Here is a 17,600-nt window from a genome sequence, read left to right as displayed (position 1 = left end):
TGCAGCCCTGGCACCACGGAGCTGCCACCAACCCCCACCATGGGGACCCTCACCCAAAGCTGCCACCACCGAGAGCCGCTGGGACGGACCATCCCCACCCAGCACAGCACTGGGGGGTGGCTTCGTCCCCTTAGAGCTGAGCTCCCCAGGGATGGCAGCACGTGATGCTCCCAGGTCGTGCAGCAGATCCGCGTCCCTGCGGAGGCGATGACCAGACAACAGTGGAGAGTGGCCAAGAACGCAACGCGAGGCTTGGCTGGGTGCAGCAGCTCTGCTCCAGCAGCACGGGAGCCGTGCCCATAGGGGAAACCGAGGCACGGAGGGACCCATCTGCAGTCACCCCACGGCTCAGCAGCAGGCGCTGGGAGGGGACGTGTTTTTCCATGGATGGAGTGGAGGAACAGCCACGCACCGGCCTGTGACCGCAGCTGGGGAGCACGCCAGGCTGTGCACAGCTGCTCGCCTCCTGCCTGCGTTAATGACGTGGCCTCCCTGTCCCCACCTCTCCCCGCAGCTTCGGCTCTCCGGCTTCACGGCCCCATTGATGGGGGTGTGAGGTGGGATTTGGGAGCGAAGCGAAGCGCGGGGCCGTTTGGGGCTGCGGGGCGTCACGGGGGGAGCGGCGCCCGGCCGGGTGACGCTCAGCAATGTTGGCAGCTGAGCCAAACCCGGGGTGGTTTCGCTGCCTGGGGAACGCCCTGCTCTGCCATTTCGGGGGTGGTTGAGTCTCTTCCGCTGTGGTGATGGGGACAAAATCAGGACGGCCGCACGGCCGGAAGCCCCCAGCCTCAACTGGAGCTGCAGAACCAGCAGTGCTCCCCAAAGGCAGCTCCCACATCCCTGCAAGCCCCTCTCGCCGTCCCCTCTTGCGCCCACCTCGCCGTCCCCAAACCTCCCCCGACTCCCAGGGTCCCCCCTCGGCGACCTGGCGCTGGCTTTGGGGGTCCCAAGCGCTGCCACCGGCCACAAACTGCGGGAGGACCAACACTGCACGGGGATAAGGGCTCACCGGCCCCCCGATGTCCTATAGGGCTGGGATGGGGGTTCGGAAACCGGGACAGCCGCCCACCGCCACGACACGAGGACACCCCCACGGCGCGGGGACGCGGGGACAGCGGTGGCCCCGCGCGGCGCAGCAGCCGCTAGATGGTAGCGTAAGCCCAAGGCACCGCTGCTGACACAGCACCGTCTGCGGGAGGGACAACGCGTCCGGGTGACCCGGGTGGCCCTGGGGAGGCGGCTCCCTCCCCCGCTCCGCAGCCAGGAGGAGCCACGCGCGACGCTGCGACACGAGCGGCGCGGGCGCTGCTCTCCTCCCCGACGACCCCCAGCACGGCCCACATCCGCGGCTCTGGACCCCACTCCGCGCTCCCCCCCCTCCAGCATCTTCCCTCCTTTCAGCCCAACCCCAACCACAGACCCCCGGGCGACCCCACCCGCATGGACATGGGGGTGCTGCCCCCCCCCGCGGATCCGGGCAGAGCCCACCCGTGGGGACCCCCTGCCTTCCCCCCCTCCACTCCCAGCCCAGTGAGGAATCCGTGCCAGACTGATATCTATATATATTTTATGATAACTATAGAGATGCACTTCAAACCTGACAAAGGACTTTGACAGTTTTAAGCATCTCTTTGATTAATACATGACCTTTTAATGCTTCGGATTAAATTAATAAATCTTTTACATTCCAACCCATCCTTGCTCGCAACGTTTTCCATGCGACCTTCTGTGCAAAGCCGCCGACCTGACCCTCCGTCCCAATGCACGTGCAGGGCAGCTGCAGCAGCACATGAGGCAGGTACAGCAGTACAGATAGGGGCAGGTATAGCAATATTTATGGGGCAGGTATAGCAATATACATGGGGTGGGTACAGCACTATATATAGGGGCAGGTGCAGCGATAGACGGCCTTGCAATATTCACGTGGCGCAAAACCCGGCGAGGTGAGGACGGAGGGATCCTCCTCGTGTCGGAATCATCCCTAAAAATAGCAAGAAAATTCAAAGCTGACATTCAGGGCGAGGGGATGAGGAAGCCTGCAAAGTTGCTCACTCAGCCACCAGCGATTGCAGCGATCCTGTCTGCGTGTGCAGATTCCTCTGCTGACCGGGCTGGAGCGCAGGGCTGCTCCTCTCCGCGTGGTTTCCAGGAGGTGGCAACGATGCGTGCGGGTCTCTGTCCTCTTTCTGTCCCTCATCCCTGTGACTCCCATCCCGTTGGGGTGCAGGGATGGAGCTGATGGATTTAGAGGTGTGATAATTCCGTGCTGGAGGGCTCGACCCCAGCAGCTGACCCCCTTCCCCTGCCTGGATTTGGGGTCAATGCACGCGGCAAACCCCGACCCTGAAGGCAGAGGGCTGCTGTGCAGTTGGGTGCTGTGTCTCTCCCTGCACCCATGTGTTATTCCGGCGGTGACTCACATGTTATTAGCAGCCAGGCAATATTCCCAATTCCCTGGAGTTAACCCTTTGCTTCTCACTCACACAAACAGTGTCACAACAAACAGCAGCAGCATTATCTGCTTTAATGAGATTGGATCTACTGGGCTCTGGGCACGTCAGTGCTGGAGGGGAAGCAATAGGGAGATGCTTGGGGGATGGAGATCAAGGGAGTGAGGGGCGGGAGGGGGGGCTGGGGGACAGCCCAGTGCTCTGCCACTGCCATCCTGGGGCTTTGGGCAATGCTCAGCCCACCAGAGCCAAAGATGAGGGGATCCTCGTGCGTCCCCACGCATGGAGGATTAGGAGAAATTTCTTCCCAGACAGAGTGGTGGTGTGTTGGTACAGCAGAGCTGGTACAGCTGCCCCGGGGGGGCGAAGGGGTTCACTGCCTCTGGAGGTGTTCCAGAACTGTGGATGTGGCACTTAGGACAGTGGGAAGTACTGGTGGGGATGGGTTTGGGTTGGACCTGGTGGTCTTGGAGGTCTTTTCCAACCTCAATGATTCTGTGGTTCCAGGAGTTAGGAAACAGTGGGGAAGTTTCCCGCACCGCCAGACCCTTGGGACAGCATATAAGTTAAAATAATAATAATAATAGTAATAATGATAATAGTAATAGTGATGATGATGATGATTAGGACATTTAAAAATTAGGGGGGAAAAAAAAGGAAAAGGGTGCGCGCATGGGGCAGATGTGCGCTCCGCGTTGTGCGGGTGCAACCCAGGAGAGGGCAGCAATGCCCCATACATCCCGCTGGGGAGGGGGGGGGAGGGGGGGAATCCCGGGGGTGCAAAGCACCCGAAGGGGGAGGGGGGGGGGATCACCCACCCACCCACCACCCCCCCCCATCGCTTAGAACCCCCCTCCCAAAATCGAGCGCAAAAGCCGCGCACCCATTTGCGCCCTTCCCCGCCTCCTCTGCGCGCTTCGCAGCAACGGGGAGGAGAAAAGCGAGGCGGGGGGAGGAAAGGAAGGAGGGAAGGAGCTGAAGGGGGGGGGGAGAGGAAGGACTACAAGGCCCGGCATGCCCCGGCGGTGCTGCGCGGCTCCCCGGGGTGCCGGATGCTGGCCGTGCCGCTGACAGCGGAGCGGAGCGCGGTCCCCGCCGCGCACGGAGAGGGCAGGGCGCGCCGAGCCGCCGGCTGCGCTCCCCCCGCTCCCAGCCCCCACAAAGCCGGGAGCGGCAGAAGGCAAGAGCGAGGGAGGAGGAGGAGGAGGTGGAGGAGGAGGAGGAGGAGGAGGAGGAAGGGGGGAGGCAGCGGCAAGCAGGGCTCTGCTGCGCTGTGTCTTTCTTTGCTTTCCGCAGGCGGCTGAGCGGCGGAGGCGCAGAGGGGAGGTCGGTTCCCCTCCGCCTCGCGCTCCGCTGCCTTTTGTGTGTGTGCGAGGCGAAGGGGGGGGGGGGGGGCGAAGGGGGGGTTGGGAGGAGAGAGGAGAAAAGGAGGAAAAAAAAAAAAAAGCGGAAAAAAAAAAAAAAAAAAGCGAAAAAGCCGAGCGGCAGCGGGGAGAGAAAAGCCAGGAAAAATCACATAGAGAGGGGTGGAGGGGGGGAGAGGAGAGGGAAGGAGGAAAGCAGAGAGGAGAGAGCAGGCAGGGGACGGAGGAGGGGGCGGGCTGGCAGGAGAGGAGTTGCCTTGGGGAGAATGTGAGCAGGAGGCGCTGGAAATGCTCTCGTTGAAGGTGGCGAGCGGTGCCGAGAGCTCCGGGAGTCCCGCGGGCGGTCAGGACGCAGCCCCGGCGGACGGCGCGGGGCTCGGGGCGCTGCAGCCGACGGGTGAGTGCCCCTTTGTGCGGGGCTGGGGCGGGGGTCGGGGCGGGAGGGGGCGGGAGGGAGGGGGTGTGGGTGTGTGCGTGTGTCTGTGTGTGTGGGGGGGGGGACACCCCGCTTTGGGTCGAGGGGAGGAGGGTGGGAGGGGGGCACCCCCCTCTCCCCCCCAAGCGTCGTCCCCTCCGTCGAAGTTGCGCGGCGAGTTGGTGCCACAGCGCGGAGTTTAATGGCACTTGGGGAGGGGAGGGGGGGCCCCGCGAGCCCCCCGCCGTGCGCCGTGCCATTGCCATGAGTTCAGCCTTCCCCCCCCCCCCCTCCGCCGCTTCCCCCCCCCGGGCTGCGAGCGCTGAGTGACAGCTGTCAGAGCCGGCTCCGTCCGCTAGAAGGCGGAACGGAACATGTCAACAAAATTTGGGGTTATCCTCGCAGCCCGGGGGGGCGTGCGGAGCTCCCCCCCCTCGCGACCGCCCCGACCCCCGCGGCTGAACCGCCCCCGGTTGCAGCAGCACGGGGAGCTGCGGGATGGCACCGGGGCGGGGGGGGGAGGAGGGGGGAACGACGACGGGGACGAGGGGAGGGGGTCCCCATCCCCGCTGCCAACTCGCGTGGTGCGCGATGCCTTCGCTTTGCACTTGTGCCGCCCCAAAATGTTGTCGGGCATCGGATGCTCGGAACCTCCCCGCCGCCTTCCAGCTCTGAGCCCCTCGGCGCGTCGCGTTGGGGACGGCAGGACCTCGGGGGGACCCGGGATTGCGGCCACCCCACCGGGTCACCCCGTCGCCGACCCCCCCCAAAACCCCCCCGAGGGAGGTGGGGGGGGGGCAGGTGGAGGCACCCCCGGGTCCCCGCTTGTTTACTCGCCGTGGGAGGAACTGGCCCCGGCCGCGACCAGGTGGCCTTGTGCATAAAGCCACTTGGCCGGTTGCTGTGAGAACAGCAACCAAAAGCCACAGGCTGAGCTCATTGTGTGCTGGTGCGAGCCCCGGCGCGCTGTGGAGTCACTCCAGATTTATCCTGGCGTGACAGAGAGCAGAAGCGAGCCCCGAGGGCGCGGGCATGCATCCTGCCCAGCTGGGGGGGGTGAGGGGGGGGGGTTACGGGGTGCGCGGCCGAAGCGGGGCCCCGCGGCCCTTCGTCCCCCCCCCCCCCCCACCACCACCCCCCAGGTGTCCCCTTACACTGCTGCTCTCAGGAATTTGCAGGGGAGGGTGGTGGTGGTGGTGGTGCTGGTGGTGGTGGTGGTGGTGGGGAGGGGAGGAAGGAGAGGGGGGGGTGGTGGTGGTGAGGGGTGGTGGGGGGGGGGGGCTGGAGAAGGGATGGCGCGACGCCAAATTCCGCTCTGCCATGTCTCTGTAACCTGAATAGGGCCAACTCCATCCCCGGTGTGAGTCCCCCCGTGGCTCCGCCGCCGCGCTCCGATGCAGTTGGGTTGGAGGTGGCATGCTGTCACCCCCCCGGCTCTGCCCGCTGTCATCCCCCCCTCCTCCTCCCCTTTCCCCCGGGTCTTCGTCCCAAAGCTGTGCCGGGGGGAGAGGCTGTGGGCTGGCACGGCGTTGGGGACGGGGGAGCCAAGGACATGCTGGGAGCGGGCGGCCGGAGGAGGAGAAGAGATGGAAGCCCATGGAAGGTTATAGGGAGCCTGGGGGGGCCGCGCTGCCCTGCCCTCCTTAGAGCAGGCTGCAGGGACCCGGGGCGGGCTATTTCTGCTGAGATCCCGAGGAAAGCTCTGGGAGAATTGTGGGCTTCTATAAATAGTGTGTGTCAGCCGAGTGGAAACAGGGCCTTGAAATGCTCCTGCTATTCTCCCGAGTGCTTGGAACCAGCTCTTGGTAAACAGGGCAGCGCTGGGGAGGGCTGTTTCCTACTTCCGGGCTCGCAACGGGAGCGTTTTGGGGGGAGCAGGAGGAACGGGGGGGGGGTTTGGCACGGCGATGGAGCTTGGCTCCCCATGGGGCCGGCCGGCTGCTGCAGGGCCATAGCGGGGCTGTCTGGCTGTGGGGCGGCCCCTGGTTGCATTGAGACCCCCCTGCCCCCTCCCCAGCACCGGGGCTGCGGTGTGTTGCACAGTGCTGGGGGCTGCAGGTGCCATCGGGGTGGGCTCGGCTCTTTGGGGGATGCTCTGCAGAACACCCCTGAAAGGTCAGGGTGGCTCTGTGGGCTCTGTCCCTTGGGGTGCAGCCCCAGTGTGAGAACAGGGTGCTGTGCACCGTGGTGTGCTCCGCGTTTGGCCCTTCCTTGTCGAGGTCGGTGTTAGTGCTGCTGCACCTGGGGTCAGTGGGATGCTGCCCTGCACCATGCACGTGCGTGGCAGGGCAGGCATTGCACCCCTGTTGCACTCCTCTACTGGGGACCCCATCCCTCGGGGGCCTTTGCATGCAGAATGGACCTGGGGCATTAGCCCAGCTGCAGGGCTGCATCCCAAATGTTCCCCCATAGCGGTTGAAGCCCTTCTGTGCATGGCAACTTACTCATGTGCAGGGCTTTGCTCCTGCTGTACATCCCGAGGCATTGCACGAGGACCCCACTGTGCTCGTGCATCACACCTGGTGCACAGCCATGCACGCCAGCATTGCCCTCACTCTGCAAAAGGTGCACGCTTTGAAAAATACCATAGCAGGGAAACAGCCGGGATGCTGCTGTGAGTTTCTGATGCCACGCACAGCAGGGCTGGGGGGCAGCTCAGCATCACAGAGCAGTGCAACTGGATCTCACCGCCTGGTTTTGGGGCTGCATGGTTGGGGTGAGGGCTGGAGGTGCCGATGAGCAAAGCAAGCAGCGCCGCGTGGGTGGGAAGGGGCGAGCTGAGCTGAGTCCGTTTTGCTCTCTGCTTTGCTTCTTTTTTTTTTTTTCCCTTTTTTATTTTTTTTTATTTCCCTCTCTGTGGGTTGAGCGTTGGGGCGACAGACAGGGAAAGTCTGAGCAATGGTCTCTGCGCTGGTGCTGTCTTCAATCACCGCGTCCCAGAATCCCTCGCTCTGGGCCTTCTAGGCACAAGGGCTTACAGCGAAAATCGGCAGCTGCAGCTGCGAGTGAAAGCACAAGAGCCCGGCTGGGTCTTTGGCATCGGCAGGAGAGCAAAAAGCTGGGGGAGGCGGGGAAGGAGCGGGGGGAGAGCAATGTGCCCTGTGGTTTTTTTCCAGCTCTGCCACCGAGGGGTTGTGTTTCAGAGCAACGGTTCCCGGGCACGGGAGGGGGGTGCGCGGCGATGCCTCCGGGGAGCTCATTAAATCTGCTGCCCCCCCCACGTTGTGCCTCACCGGCCGAGGATGTGGCAGGGAGAGACGTGCTGGGCGGAACAGCACCGTGAACCCGCTGCCCGGTGGGGACAGTTACTGGCCCAGGCAGGAACGCTGCCCTGGGGGCTCACCTGTTGGAGCACGTAGGGCGGGTGTGTGCCAGCAGGGCCGTGACAAAGGCAGCCGTGTGCCGAGGATTCCCTTTGCAGTGGGGTGAAGCCTACGGGGACACCGGAGTGACTTGAGGGCTTGAGGGGAGCCATGGGGCAGCAGGAGGGGTAGGCGTACGGGGCTGGTGTGTAGATCACAGGGAGCGAGGTGTGTGACAGCGGGGACACAGCACTGTGGTGGAGAGCATGGGGACCCCCGCTCCCATCCGAAGCCACCCTGCGCAGGCGTGAGGGCTGCGGCAGCCTCGCGAGGCAGGAAGCCGAAATGTGGTATTGATCCTCGCGGAGGGAGAGCTGAGTGGTTCTGGCATCCGCCAGCCCCAACCTCTGCCCTTCCCGCGGCTCAACAAGCTCCAGGCCGGCAGCAGCATCCCTTCCCTGCGCCGCCACCCCCGGGGCCCCGAGCCCTGCGCACGCTCCTCGCCTCCTGCTGACTTCAGCGCATCGGCTTGGGCTCGGCGCCTGTAAATTCCTCGCAAAACCTGGGCCTAAAATATCTGGAGGAGGAGGACGGAGCGCCTTGGGCGAGGGAGATGAGATCTTCAGCTGCGGGAGAGAGGGAGGCAGCTCCGGGCTCCTCCAGCTGCCGGCCCCCGGGAATTCGCTGGGAATAAATCTCACCCGGCCAACTCGGTGGTTGGGGTTGGGATGAGGAGCCAGGGGCACCCGGGGTGGTGGCATGGGAGCGAGCTGAGGAAGGACAATAATGAAATAATAAATGCTGAGAGGGAGGTGCCAGGCGGGAGCCGTGTGAGAACCAGTTTGCGAGGTCCAGATTGGCAGCAGATCCTGAACCAGGAGGAGCCGAGCATCCATACGGCCCCTGCCGAGATCAGACGAGACGACAGCGGCTTGGTTTGGGGGAAGAAATTGGAGGCGGGGGAAGCTTTTTTGCTGAAATGAAATTTGAACCCCGAAGTGGGAGGGAAGTGGAGGTGGGGGGCACGGCTCTCTCCACATGGTTATTACTGCTGTTTTCCACCCAGCTGAAAGGAGAATGTAGCTTAATATGGACCCGCGGGGAGGAGAAGCGATCGGGAGCAGGGATTTGTCAGGAGGGAGCTGGGAAGCAGCGAGCAGAGTGTAGAGGTGAGAGCGGCTGGCGGTGTGCCCCAAGGTGATGGCTGCTGCCTGGCCGTGGGTGCGGGTCTGACACAGGGCACCATTGTTGGCAGGGGCCAGCTGTGGCCCCCCCAGAACTGTTGCCCTCAGCATAAAGCTTGAGGAGTTGGTGGGGAGGGAAGGGAGTACTTGCGGGTTAGCTGTCATGGTGTCAGGGCCTGGTCTGGGCCTGGCTGGGGTGTCTGGGGCTTGATCGGGGCCTGGTTGAGGCCTTCAGGGCCTGGTTGAGGCGTGGTCAAGGCCTGGTCAAGGCCTGTCAGTGCCTGGTTGTGGCATTTGGGGCCTGGTTGGGGCCTTCAGGGCCTGTTTGAGGCGTGGTCAAGGTCTGGTCAAGATCTGGTCAAGGCCTGGTTAGAACCTGGTAGAGACCTAGTTGTGGTGTGCTCGAGGCCTGGTCAAGGCTTGGTTGAGGCCTAGTTGAGGCCTGCTCAAGGCCTGCGCAAGACCTGGTCGAGGCCTAGTTGAGGCCTAGTTGAGGTGTGGCCAAGGCCTGGTTGAGGCCTAGTTGAGGCCTAGTTGAGGTGTGATCAAGGCCTGGTCAAGGCCTGGTTGAGGCCTGGTTGAGGCCTAGTTGAGGCATGCTCATGGCCTGGTTGAGGCTTGGCCAGGGCAGCAGGTGAGAGCTGGGGGTAATAGCAAGTGAACCTGGATGAGGAAAGGGATGAGTGAAAGGGATGGCAGCAGGGTGAGTTGACCTCTCTGTGCAGCCCCTCTTGCCTGTTAGTTTCCCCAGCACGCTGCCATCCACATGTTACCACAGCCGGCCCCGCCATTGCTCCCTTATTGCACTGCACTTGTCGCACAGAGCTGCTGGCTGCCGGCGTCAGCCCCTGTGTTGCTGCAGCTGCTGGCTGTACCCCAGGCCATGGCGGTGCTTGGGGATGCCCCAGGGTGCTGCAAGCGGAGGAGGAGGAGGAGGAAAATGAGGAGGTGTGTGGTGGGAGGCTGTGGCCGTGACGGGCAGTCCTTGGGGTTGTCTGAGTCCTCTTTGTTAGCCCCCTGGTGAGGAGCAAGCCAGGCCATGTGGTCCCCCTGGGCCCAGCTGGGAAGGAGAGAACACCCCCCCAGCCCTGCAGCCTGGCATTTGCTCCCCATCCCCCATGTTCCCACCTCAACTCCTCTCTGATGCTTCAAATGCAGAGATGCCCTAAAGGCAGCAGAAGCACCTTAGCAAGTGCACACTAAATATTTGAACACGCATGGGTGGGTTTGGGTTTGCTGCTGCTCTTGCCCTTCCCCAGCCGTGACCCTGTTGCTGGAAGTGGTGTGTGCTCCTCTGGAGCCTACAGATTTGGGGTACCCACGGGTAACAGGCTTCTCCTGTTTCAAGGCAGGATGTGATATTTGCTTGGCAGCTCTCACTCTGAATTATTACATCTGCTCCAACAGAACCAGCATGGTACTGCTGTGCCACCATGATTGCCATTGCATCCAATGTGAGCCACGCTGATGCCGCCCACCTCCCCAGAATCACAGCCAGACCCCCGTCCTTCATTCCCACACCCTCCTCTTCCTCCCTGCAGCAGCAAAGCACCCTGCAGCCGGGCCCAGAGCCCATCGGGAAGGGGGAAAGCTGTGCTCCCCTCCCCTCCCCGGCATTCCTCGGGAGTGAAACACAAGAGCTGGCAGGGCACTCGCGCTTTCTCTGGCCTCCGCTCCTCCAATTCCTGAACAAAGCCTCCTGCCTCTCCCGGGAGCTTGAAACAGGAGAGGTGGTTGCTGCTGGACAGGAAAGGCGAGCTGTCCCCTTCTGTGCTGTGTCAGGAGGCAGGAGGTAGGACGTGTGTGGGTGGTGGTGGGCACAATCCTCACGGTCCCTGTGCCACTCTGCAGCATCACCCCAATGCTCCACCAAGCAGTAAAACCCCACTGTTTCAGAGGCCTCCTCCAAAATGCACCACCGTGGGTGACGTTTGGAGGTCTGGCCCGAAGGACTGGCCAAAGGGTTTCCCATTCCCTCTATCTCATTGCAGGATGCACATCATATTGCTATGGAAACTGAGTCCTGGAGGGGTCCAGTTCACACCTAGAAGGAACCACTTTAGCCCCACAAAGGACCGACTTGTCCCCACTCCAGTCCCAGCTTGGTCCAGGCTCCCAGTTACTGTGCTGGTAATATGGGTTGGAGCATCCATGTGCCAGCTTCACTCCCATGAGCCAGGATGATGGATCCTGCGGTTGGGTCCCCATCCACCTTCCCAAAAACCTGACCCCTTCCTGCAGAACAAAGCTCTCCCTCCCCACCGCCCCCGGTGAAACAGGCCCCTGTCGGAGCGCAGTCCCCGACAGCGAAGGTTATTTTAATGGATGCATTACTTTAAACGAACCCTCCACCATCTGTTCCACCCCCTAATTACGCATGCAAAAAAAGCCCATCTCACAGCCAGCGCAGGAGAAAGTAAAGATATAAGTGATTTAAATGCATGTATCCCCAGCTCCGCTAGCAGCTGGGATGGGCTGCGCTCCCCTCCTTCCTCCTGGCTGCCAGGCAAATGGTGCAAGTTGCGGGGAAGGAGGCAGAGGGATGGGTCTCCTGGGTTTGGTGGCGGTCGCTGCAGATGAGGAGGAGGAGGAGGAGGAGGAAGGGGAGGAGGATGGCGGCTCTGATGCTGGCAGAGGCAGGGGTGGGAGTTTGGGAGCAGACTCCCCTCACCAACCCCTACAGGTTGTCTGAACCCCTGTGGTGGTGGAGGCTGAGCCTTCAAAGCTTGGGGACACGTGGCTGTCACGGAGCGTGGTGGGGAACTGGGGGGACACTGCAGTGTCAGGTTGTGTTCAGTGACGTTTCGTGTGAGTGCAGGGTCCTGCAGCGTGGTGTTGGGCTGTGCATATTCCCCATGGGTGATGTTGAGGTCTTTGTCTTGTGAGAGCCTCAGCTGGGACCCAAGGTTGACAGTGGGATAGCTCCAGTGTGACAGCAGGGTCAAGTCCCAGCTCCGTGCCCTATGGTGGGGCTCATCCTCACAGCCCCTGGGTTCTACCCGTGCACGGAGGGGATGCTGAGGAGCACCAGGGATGCAGCAGGGGTGGCTGGGGTGTGCTCAGCATGTGCATGGTGAGTGCTCAGCACCTCCATGGTGTGTTTTCCCACCATAGTTGCATTGCATGAGCTGTCCCAACATCCGTGGCCCTGGATTGCCCCCAGGCGATGCTTATGTCCCGCATTCCGTTCCTCAGGGCTGCAGGGAAGCAGAGGGTGAATGAAAAGGGCTGATCGAGAAGCCTCCTCCACCAAGGCAGAACCACAAATATTTGGGGGGGAAAAAAAAAAAAAAATTAGGTCAACCTCCTGGTGATGGGGTCCAGGCAGTGTGTCAAAGGTGACAGCACATCAGGGCCCTGGTGCAGACCCCATGGCTATCCCGAGCATGACTCAGTTTCCCTCATTCCCAATACAAACCCTCTCTGGTGATGGGTGGCCGGTGTGGCTTTGGGTGGCCCTGAGTGATGTCCTTGGGGACAGGGACACAGCCACAGAGTAGTGCCACCACATCCTGGGTGCCGTCTCCCCTCTCCCTCCATCTCCCTCTCTCCGTGTCTGACTGCAGCAGATGCGCCAGCTCTGCAGGAAGAGGGAATTAAGTTGGGCTGGAGGAATTTTAAAGATTGCTGCAGGCCTGAGGGTCTTAGATACCCCTGTGGAGATGGGCAGTCATGCAGAATTAATCCTATCGGCAGCCTGGCTCGCCTTCAGCCGGTGCAGATCTCCAGGAGAGCGCGAGGGAGCGCGGGGGGCGATGCTGGGGGCAGCTGGGCGAGCACCGGCGCCTCTCGGCGTCGATGGGAAATTAATAATGAAAAATTAAAGCCCGAACTCAGCCTTCCCGCAGCCCAGAGGTGGGACTGGAAGGGGGGAGGAGGAGGCAGGCGAATTCTGCTAGGCTTACAGAAAACCTGTTTGCCGTAGCAGACGGAGCTCGATGGCACGAGCAGGGGGCTGGGGTCACATCCTGCTCTGGGGGGGCTGCATGGGGCTACACAGGACTGGCTGGGCACGGGGTGGGGGCAACCCTTGGCTGGACCCAGAGCTGTGTGCAATGGGTTCACTCAACAGCTCGGGGTGCTGCAGTAATAATGTGGGGGATGTGGGGACGCACTGGACGTCCCCACGTGCCGCAGCAGCCACGTGCTGTGCATGAAGGTGGCATCTGGTCACCCCGTGGCTCTGCCAGCCCCACAGGCACTGTCATCCCCATTGTCCCTGCTGGTCACCGGGGCTGCAGTGCCACCAGGCCGCCATGCTCGATGGCTCCGTGACGCCAGGCGGGGTGGCAGCTGCTGCTGAGCCCTCTGCTCCTGTGTTTTATAAATAATGCACCGCAGAGGCGTGTTGGCAGCGCTGCACACACGCCTGCAGCCGAGCAGCCCGCAGCGCCGGGCATTTTGGGTGCTGTCACCACGGCTGGGTGACACCAGGCCACCGCACCCAGCAGGGAGAAGGTGACCCCCAACGTCCCCCTCACCCCCTCTCCCCCCAGCCCCATGTAGCACGGTGGGGTCGTGGCTGTGATGGGGGTCCGTGGTGACCCCACGTGCCATTCCTGCGCCTCGTGGCGGTGGCGCCGATGGCGGCGCGCAGCTTGCATGGTTGCCATGGTGATGTGCTGGCGCTAACGAAGCCGAGTAAACATTAACGAGGGAGCCCCGCGCAGGTCGGGGCTGGGGGCTGCGGGAGCAGGGTGGGGGCTTGGTGCCATCCCAGTGCTGTGTCCCTCAGTCCCTGAACTGTCCTCCCCCTGCGCTGCATGGTGCTGGTGCTTTAAGGTCCCCAAGGGTGGGACATCTGTGTTCCGTTCCAGTCTGGGGGAACCCGCTGGATGGCCCAGACCCCAGGATCCCATACAGGGGACGGACATCACCGTGGTATCGTGAGTGTCTCTGCAGCACAGCACCCATGGGTGCGGGGTGGCACTTTGGCCGTCGCGTGTCCCCAAGAGCCGCCCGGTGCTGGCAGTGAGCTCAGGGCGTTCCTCGGCAGCTGCCACCGCTGCAGTTGTCACTGTGACTCAACTCCCGCGTCCCTCCCTTTCTCCTCGGCCATGGGGAACCCACAGTGCAGCTCAGATAGGGGACAGCCCCCACGTCGTGGCCCCATGATGCCGCAGCCGAGGGCCCTGTGCCGGTGCTGCAGCTCATTAGAAGGAGGTGCAGGTGCCCCGGGTACCTTGGTCCTCCCAGAGGGCTCTTAATGAGCGGCTGCTAACGAGCGCCTGTGCTCCCCGTTCTCCTCCTCAGCCGTGGGAAGAGGCTGATTGGTGAGCAGGCACAGGGGAGCTGTGCGCAGGCTCTTTTTGGGGGCTCTGTGGGGCTGAACGACCCAACCCGCTGCTCCTTCCCTATGCGCATTAGCACTGTGCATCAGGGCCCCGTGGTCCCCATCCCCTCTGCTGGGTTTGAGCACGGTTCTGTAGGTCTTTTACCCTGGGAGGTGTTGCACCCCTTCCAAGTGCCACCCTCCTGCCTAGGGACGGGGCTGTCGCTGTCTCCCAAGCGTGCCAGTGTGGCAGTTCCACATCTCTCCTTGCTCAGCGGGCTGTTGCATTGTGAGAACTTGGTCCCTGTGCCTCAGTTTCCCTGCCCAGGCCCTGGGGGCAGGCGCTGGATGTGGACGTGGGGAGATCAGGAGCCCTCTTTTTACATATTGTGTGAACCTCCATGAGCCTGCCTATTTCTGGAGGCCCGGAGGGTCGGGGAGCTGTGCCTCCCCTGCTGACACCCCAAAAATTCCCCACTGGTGTTGGCATTGGTGCAGTGATGGGGGCAAATCAGCGAGTGCCGCAGGGGGCTGCATGGCCGGGGGGGGCCCTGAGGCTGTAAGAGAGCATCTCATCCCCCCACTCCTCCCCCCCCCCCCCAGCTGCTCTAATCTCCTGCCAAACCTGCTCTTCCTGCAGGGCCGTTAGTGGGGCTGCGGGTCCCAGCTGCTTTGGGGGCTGTGGGGAGTTCAGCCCATCCCATCCAGGCCCATCACCCCACTGGGGCTGGGTCCCCCACCTCCCCGCCAAAGGGAGCCCTAATCCTGCATGACACGGCGCCCAGCCCCGCAGTGGCTAATTGCAGCATCCCCAGCTGAGGATTATGGTTTAAAGCGGGGAAGGAGCAGCGGGAGCAGATGAGCTCCTGAGCAACAAAGCTCCCGTTTTCCTGCAAGCCACTTTTATTAGGGGCGTAATTAAAAGCCGACAGGAGGGAAAAATTATAGGGAGGGCCAAGCCGATGGAAGGGGGCCACCCAATCCTCCTGTACCCCTGGGGGCTGCCTGCCCATAGGATCTTGAAGTGCACTGAGGAGGTGGGAGGTGGTACCTGGTGCTGCCCCACTCACATCCCAAAGGCCAGGACAGAACCGGGCGCCCGTCCCGCTCCCACCGCAGCGTTCCTCCCCGCCTCACCGTGCTGGCAGGGCAGGAGGCAGCGAGGTGCCGGGCTGGTGGAGGAAACCCAAACTCAACTCCCTATGAAAGGGGCTTTGTGTGCCCAGGAAGGAGCAGCTCTCCTCCTCCTCCTCTTCCTCCTTCTCCTCCTCTCCACGTTGCAGGAGCGTGGGTGAACCCTCAGCACTGCTGAGTTGGGATTTCAGAGGGGGTGGTGGGAGCTGCCCCTGCGCTGCCCGCTGCTGGCACCCCCACCCCATGGGCAGGGGACACCCTGGGTGCTGCAGGGAAACTGAGGCACCGAGCAGCCGAGCTGTCCTGCGGCCTCCTACTCTGCTCAGCTTCCCCGAAGGGCTTTTATCCATTGCTAGTAAGTGTGGCAACAAGAGGGGGAAAATGCAGTGCGTGACTCAGCCCCCAGGGCTGTGTGGCTGTGCCAAGCCATCATGGGCACCAGTGTCCCAGCTGGTGCCGTCCCAGTGGGGTCCCTGTGGCTGGGGCTGGTTGCTCTGATGCTATCAAAGGTGAGAGACACAGGGACATTGTCCCACATCCTCGCCCTGCCACCAGCCTTGCCCTCACCCCTGCACCACCACCTCCCTCAGTTTCCCTTCCCATTTACGCGTGCTGCAGGTCCAGCCCAACAAACCCACGTTGCCAACCCCAGCAGTGCCCAGGGAGGGGACACAGCACAGCGCTGGGTGCTTCATGGTGCCCCACAGGACCTCCCACACACCTGTGGTTCCCAGCAGGGCACTGAGGTCCCCCAGTGAGTGCCTGGCCCTGGCTCCCGCGCCCTGGCTCCGGCAGGGGGCTTGTTCTCTGCCTGGACAGGAAGACGAATGAATTCCATTATGGGATCGCGATTTTATTCCACGTGTCAGGGAGCCTGAGATTAACTTGCTCACCAGGCTGTGACAAACCCAGACATCCGCGTGCACGCGCTCGGGCGCTGGGGCTCTGCATGCTCGCGGGCACAGAGCTGTCTGAGACCCCACCACACCTCCTGCAAACCCAGAGGGCAGCAGGGCTGTGCCCATCCTCCCTCTCTCTTTGCACCTGGGGCGGATCTGTTTGTCCTAGAGGTCCTTTGGGAACCCAGGGATTTGGGTTTGGAGCCAGGTGGGGAGCACAGCATCCTACCTGCACATGTCTCTATGCCAGGATGCCCGTGTGCCTCCAGAAATCAGGCAGGGAGCAGGAGGGAGTGAGGAAAGGGGAGCTCGAGTGGTTTGTGGGGCAGAGTGAGGCCTCTTGCCAGAGCTGGGGATATGCCAACCTCATTTCAATCCAGTCAGCCCTGGGAGAGCAGGCTGGGGCCATGTGCATGGGGCTGTGCCGTGCCATGCGGCACCATGCCACACACCACTGTGCTGTGCCACAGTGCATTGTGCCGTGCCATGCACCGTGCCGTGCTGTGCCACGCCATGCAGAACCATGCCGTGCTGTGCCACCCCGTGCCGTGCCACCCTGTGCCGTGCCACCCTGTGCTGTGCCATGCCGTGCCATTCCGCACCGTGCCACGCTTTGCCATGTGGTGCCATGCTGTGCCACGTGGTGCGGTGCCGTGCCATGCTGTTCCATGGCACTCCGTGCCGTGCCGTGCCGCGGGGCCGGCTGCTCTCCCCTCACCGCCCCCCCTGCGCGGGCGCAGGCAGCTGGCTCTGTTTGCTGGAGGCTCTGCACATTCCAGTTCTTGGGTCACTCGCCTTCGAAACCTCTCCGGGGACGGAGGCAGTTGGGAGCTGTAACAAACAACCGAAGGGCTCCGATGACGCCCGCGCCCAGCACTGAGTGCCAGCATCGGGGGGATCCGGGGGGGGCAGCCCCCCTCTCCTCTCACCCAACAGAACAGAGCAGGCTGGGGAGGTCCTGCCACAGTCCTGCGGTGCTGGGGCTCGTGGTCAGGGAAGGGGCAGCTCCTTGCAGGACGTGGTGACTCCTAGGGGAGCAGCGCAGTGCGCAGCAGCGCTGTCACAGTTCCCAGCACACGGGGCACCGAAGCCCAGCCTGCGTTTGTGCAGGGAGGGGTGATGGAGCCCAGCAGGCCCAACAACAGTGGGGCCACCGAAGGTTGGGGCTGGTTAATGTGTCTTGGAATGTGTGCCGGAGCCGTCCCGGGGAGATCAAGGGTCCGTGCGGGGCTGCGGGAGCGCGCGGCTCTCGGGGGCTGCGGGGCCGCGCGTCGGGAAGGCTGGGCGGCGCGGGAAGGTCAGGCTTGGCCAGATGCAGCCACTCCACCCTCCTCCAGTGCTTTGCACATTAATGCAAATGCACTGGCCTGAGTGGTTCATTAGCAGCATGTGGAATGGAATAATGCATCCGCATCCCATTAGCCTAATGAAAAAAAGGGAGCCGGCACCTGGAACAAAGCTGCCGACTCTTGGCGAGTGCTCTGGCTCGGCCATGCTGGGCCGTGGGGCCCCCCCTTTCTTCCCCTTCCCTTCCTTCCCTTCCCTTTCCCTCCGCCGCCCCGGCCGCTGCCTCCGAGCAT

The 17,600-nt window shown here is 62.8% G+C and overlaps 1 protein-coding gene and 1 long non-coding RNA gene across 5 annotated transcripts in view; one reads left to right on the top strand and one right to left on the bottom strand.

Moving 5' to 3' along the window:
* Nucleotides 1-1,321: 1,321 nt before the first annotated feature.
* LOC149915124 (uncharacterized) lies at nt 1,322-5,833 on the bottom strand. Its single transcript, XR_016459805.1, has 3 exons — nt 5,563-5,833; nt 2,053-2,235; nt 1,322-1,981 (listed from the first exon to the last, which is right to left on the bottom strand). It is a non-coding gene; the product is annotated as an uncharacterized LOC149915124 (long non-coding RNA).
* AHDC1 (AT-hook DNA binding motif containing 1) overlaps nt 3,442-17,600 on the top strand; it is a 43,309-nt gene continuing 29,150 nt past the window's right edge. Inside the window, exons 1-2 of one of the 4 annotated variants that reach the window (XM_090124233.1) lie at nt 3,442-3,630; nt 4,118-4,211. Coding sequence is in view for 1 of the 4 variants with exons in the window: in XM_031595008.2 (XP_031450868.2) it covers nt 4,103-4,211 (109 nt within the window). In the remaining 3 variants the exon portion in view is untranslated. The other 3 variants (XM_031595010.2, XM_031595008.2, XM_090124231.1) reach the window with 3 other exon arrangements.

This window comes from Phasianus colchicus, chromosome 24, assembly GCF_987193195.1.
Source record: "Phasianus colchicus chromosome 24, bPhaCol1.hap1.1, whole genome shotgun sequence".
NCBI lineage: Eukaryota > Metazoa > Chordata > Aves > Galliformes > Phasianidae > Phasianus > Phasianus colchicus.
Note: the sequence above shows the minus strand (reverse complement) of the source record. Positions and strands in the feature narration are given on the sequence as shown.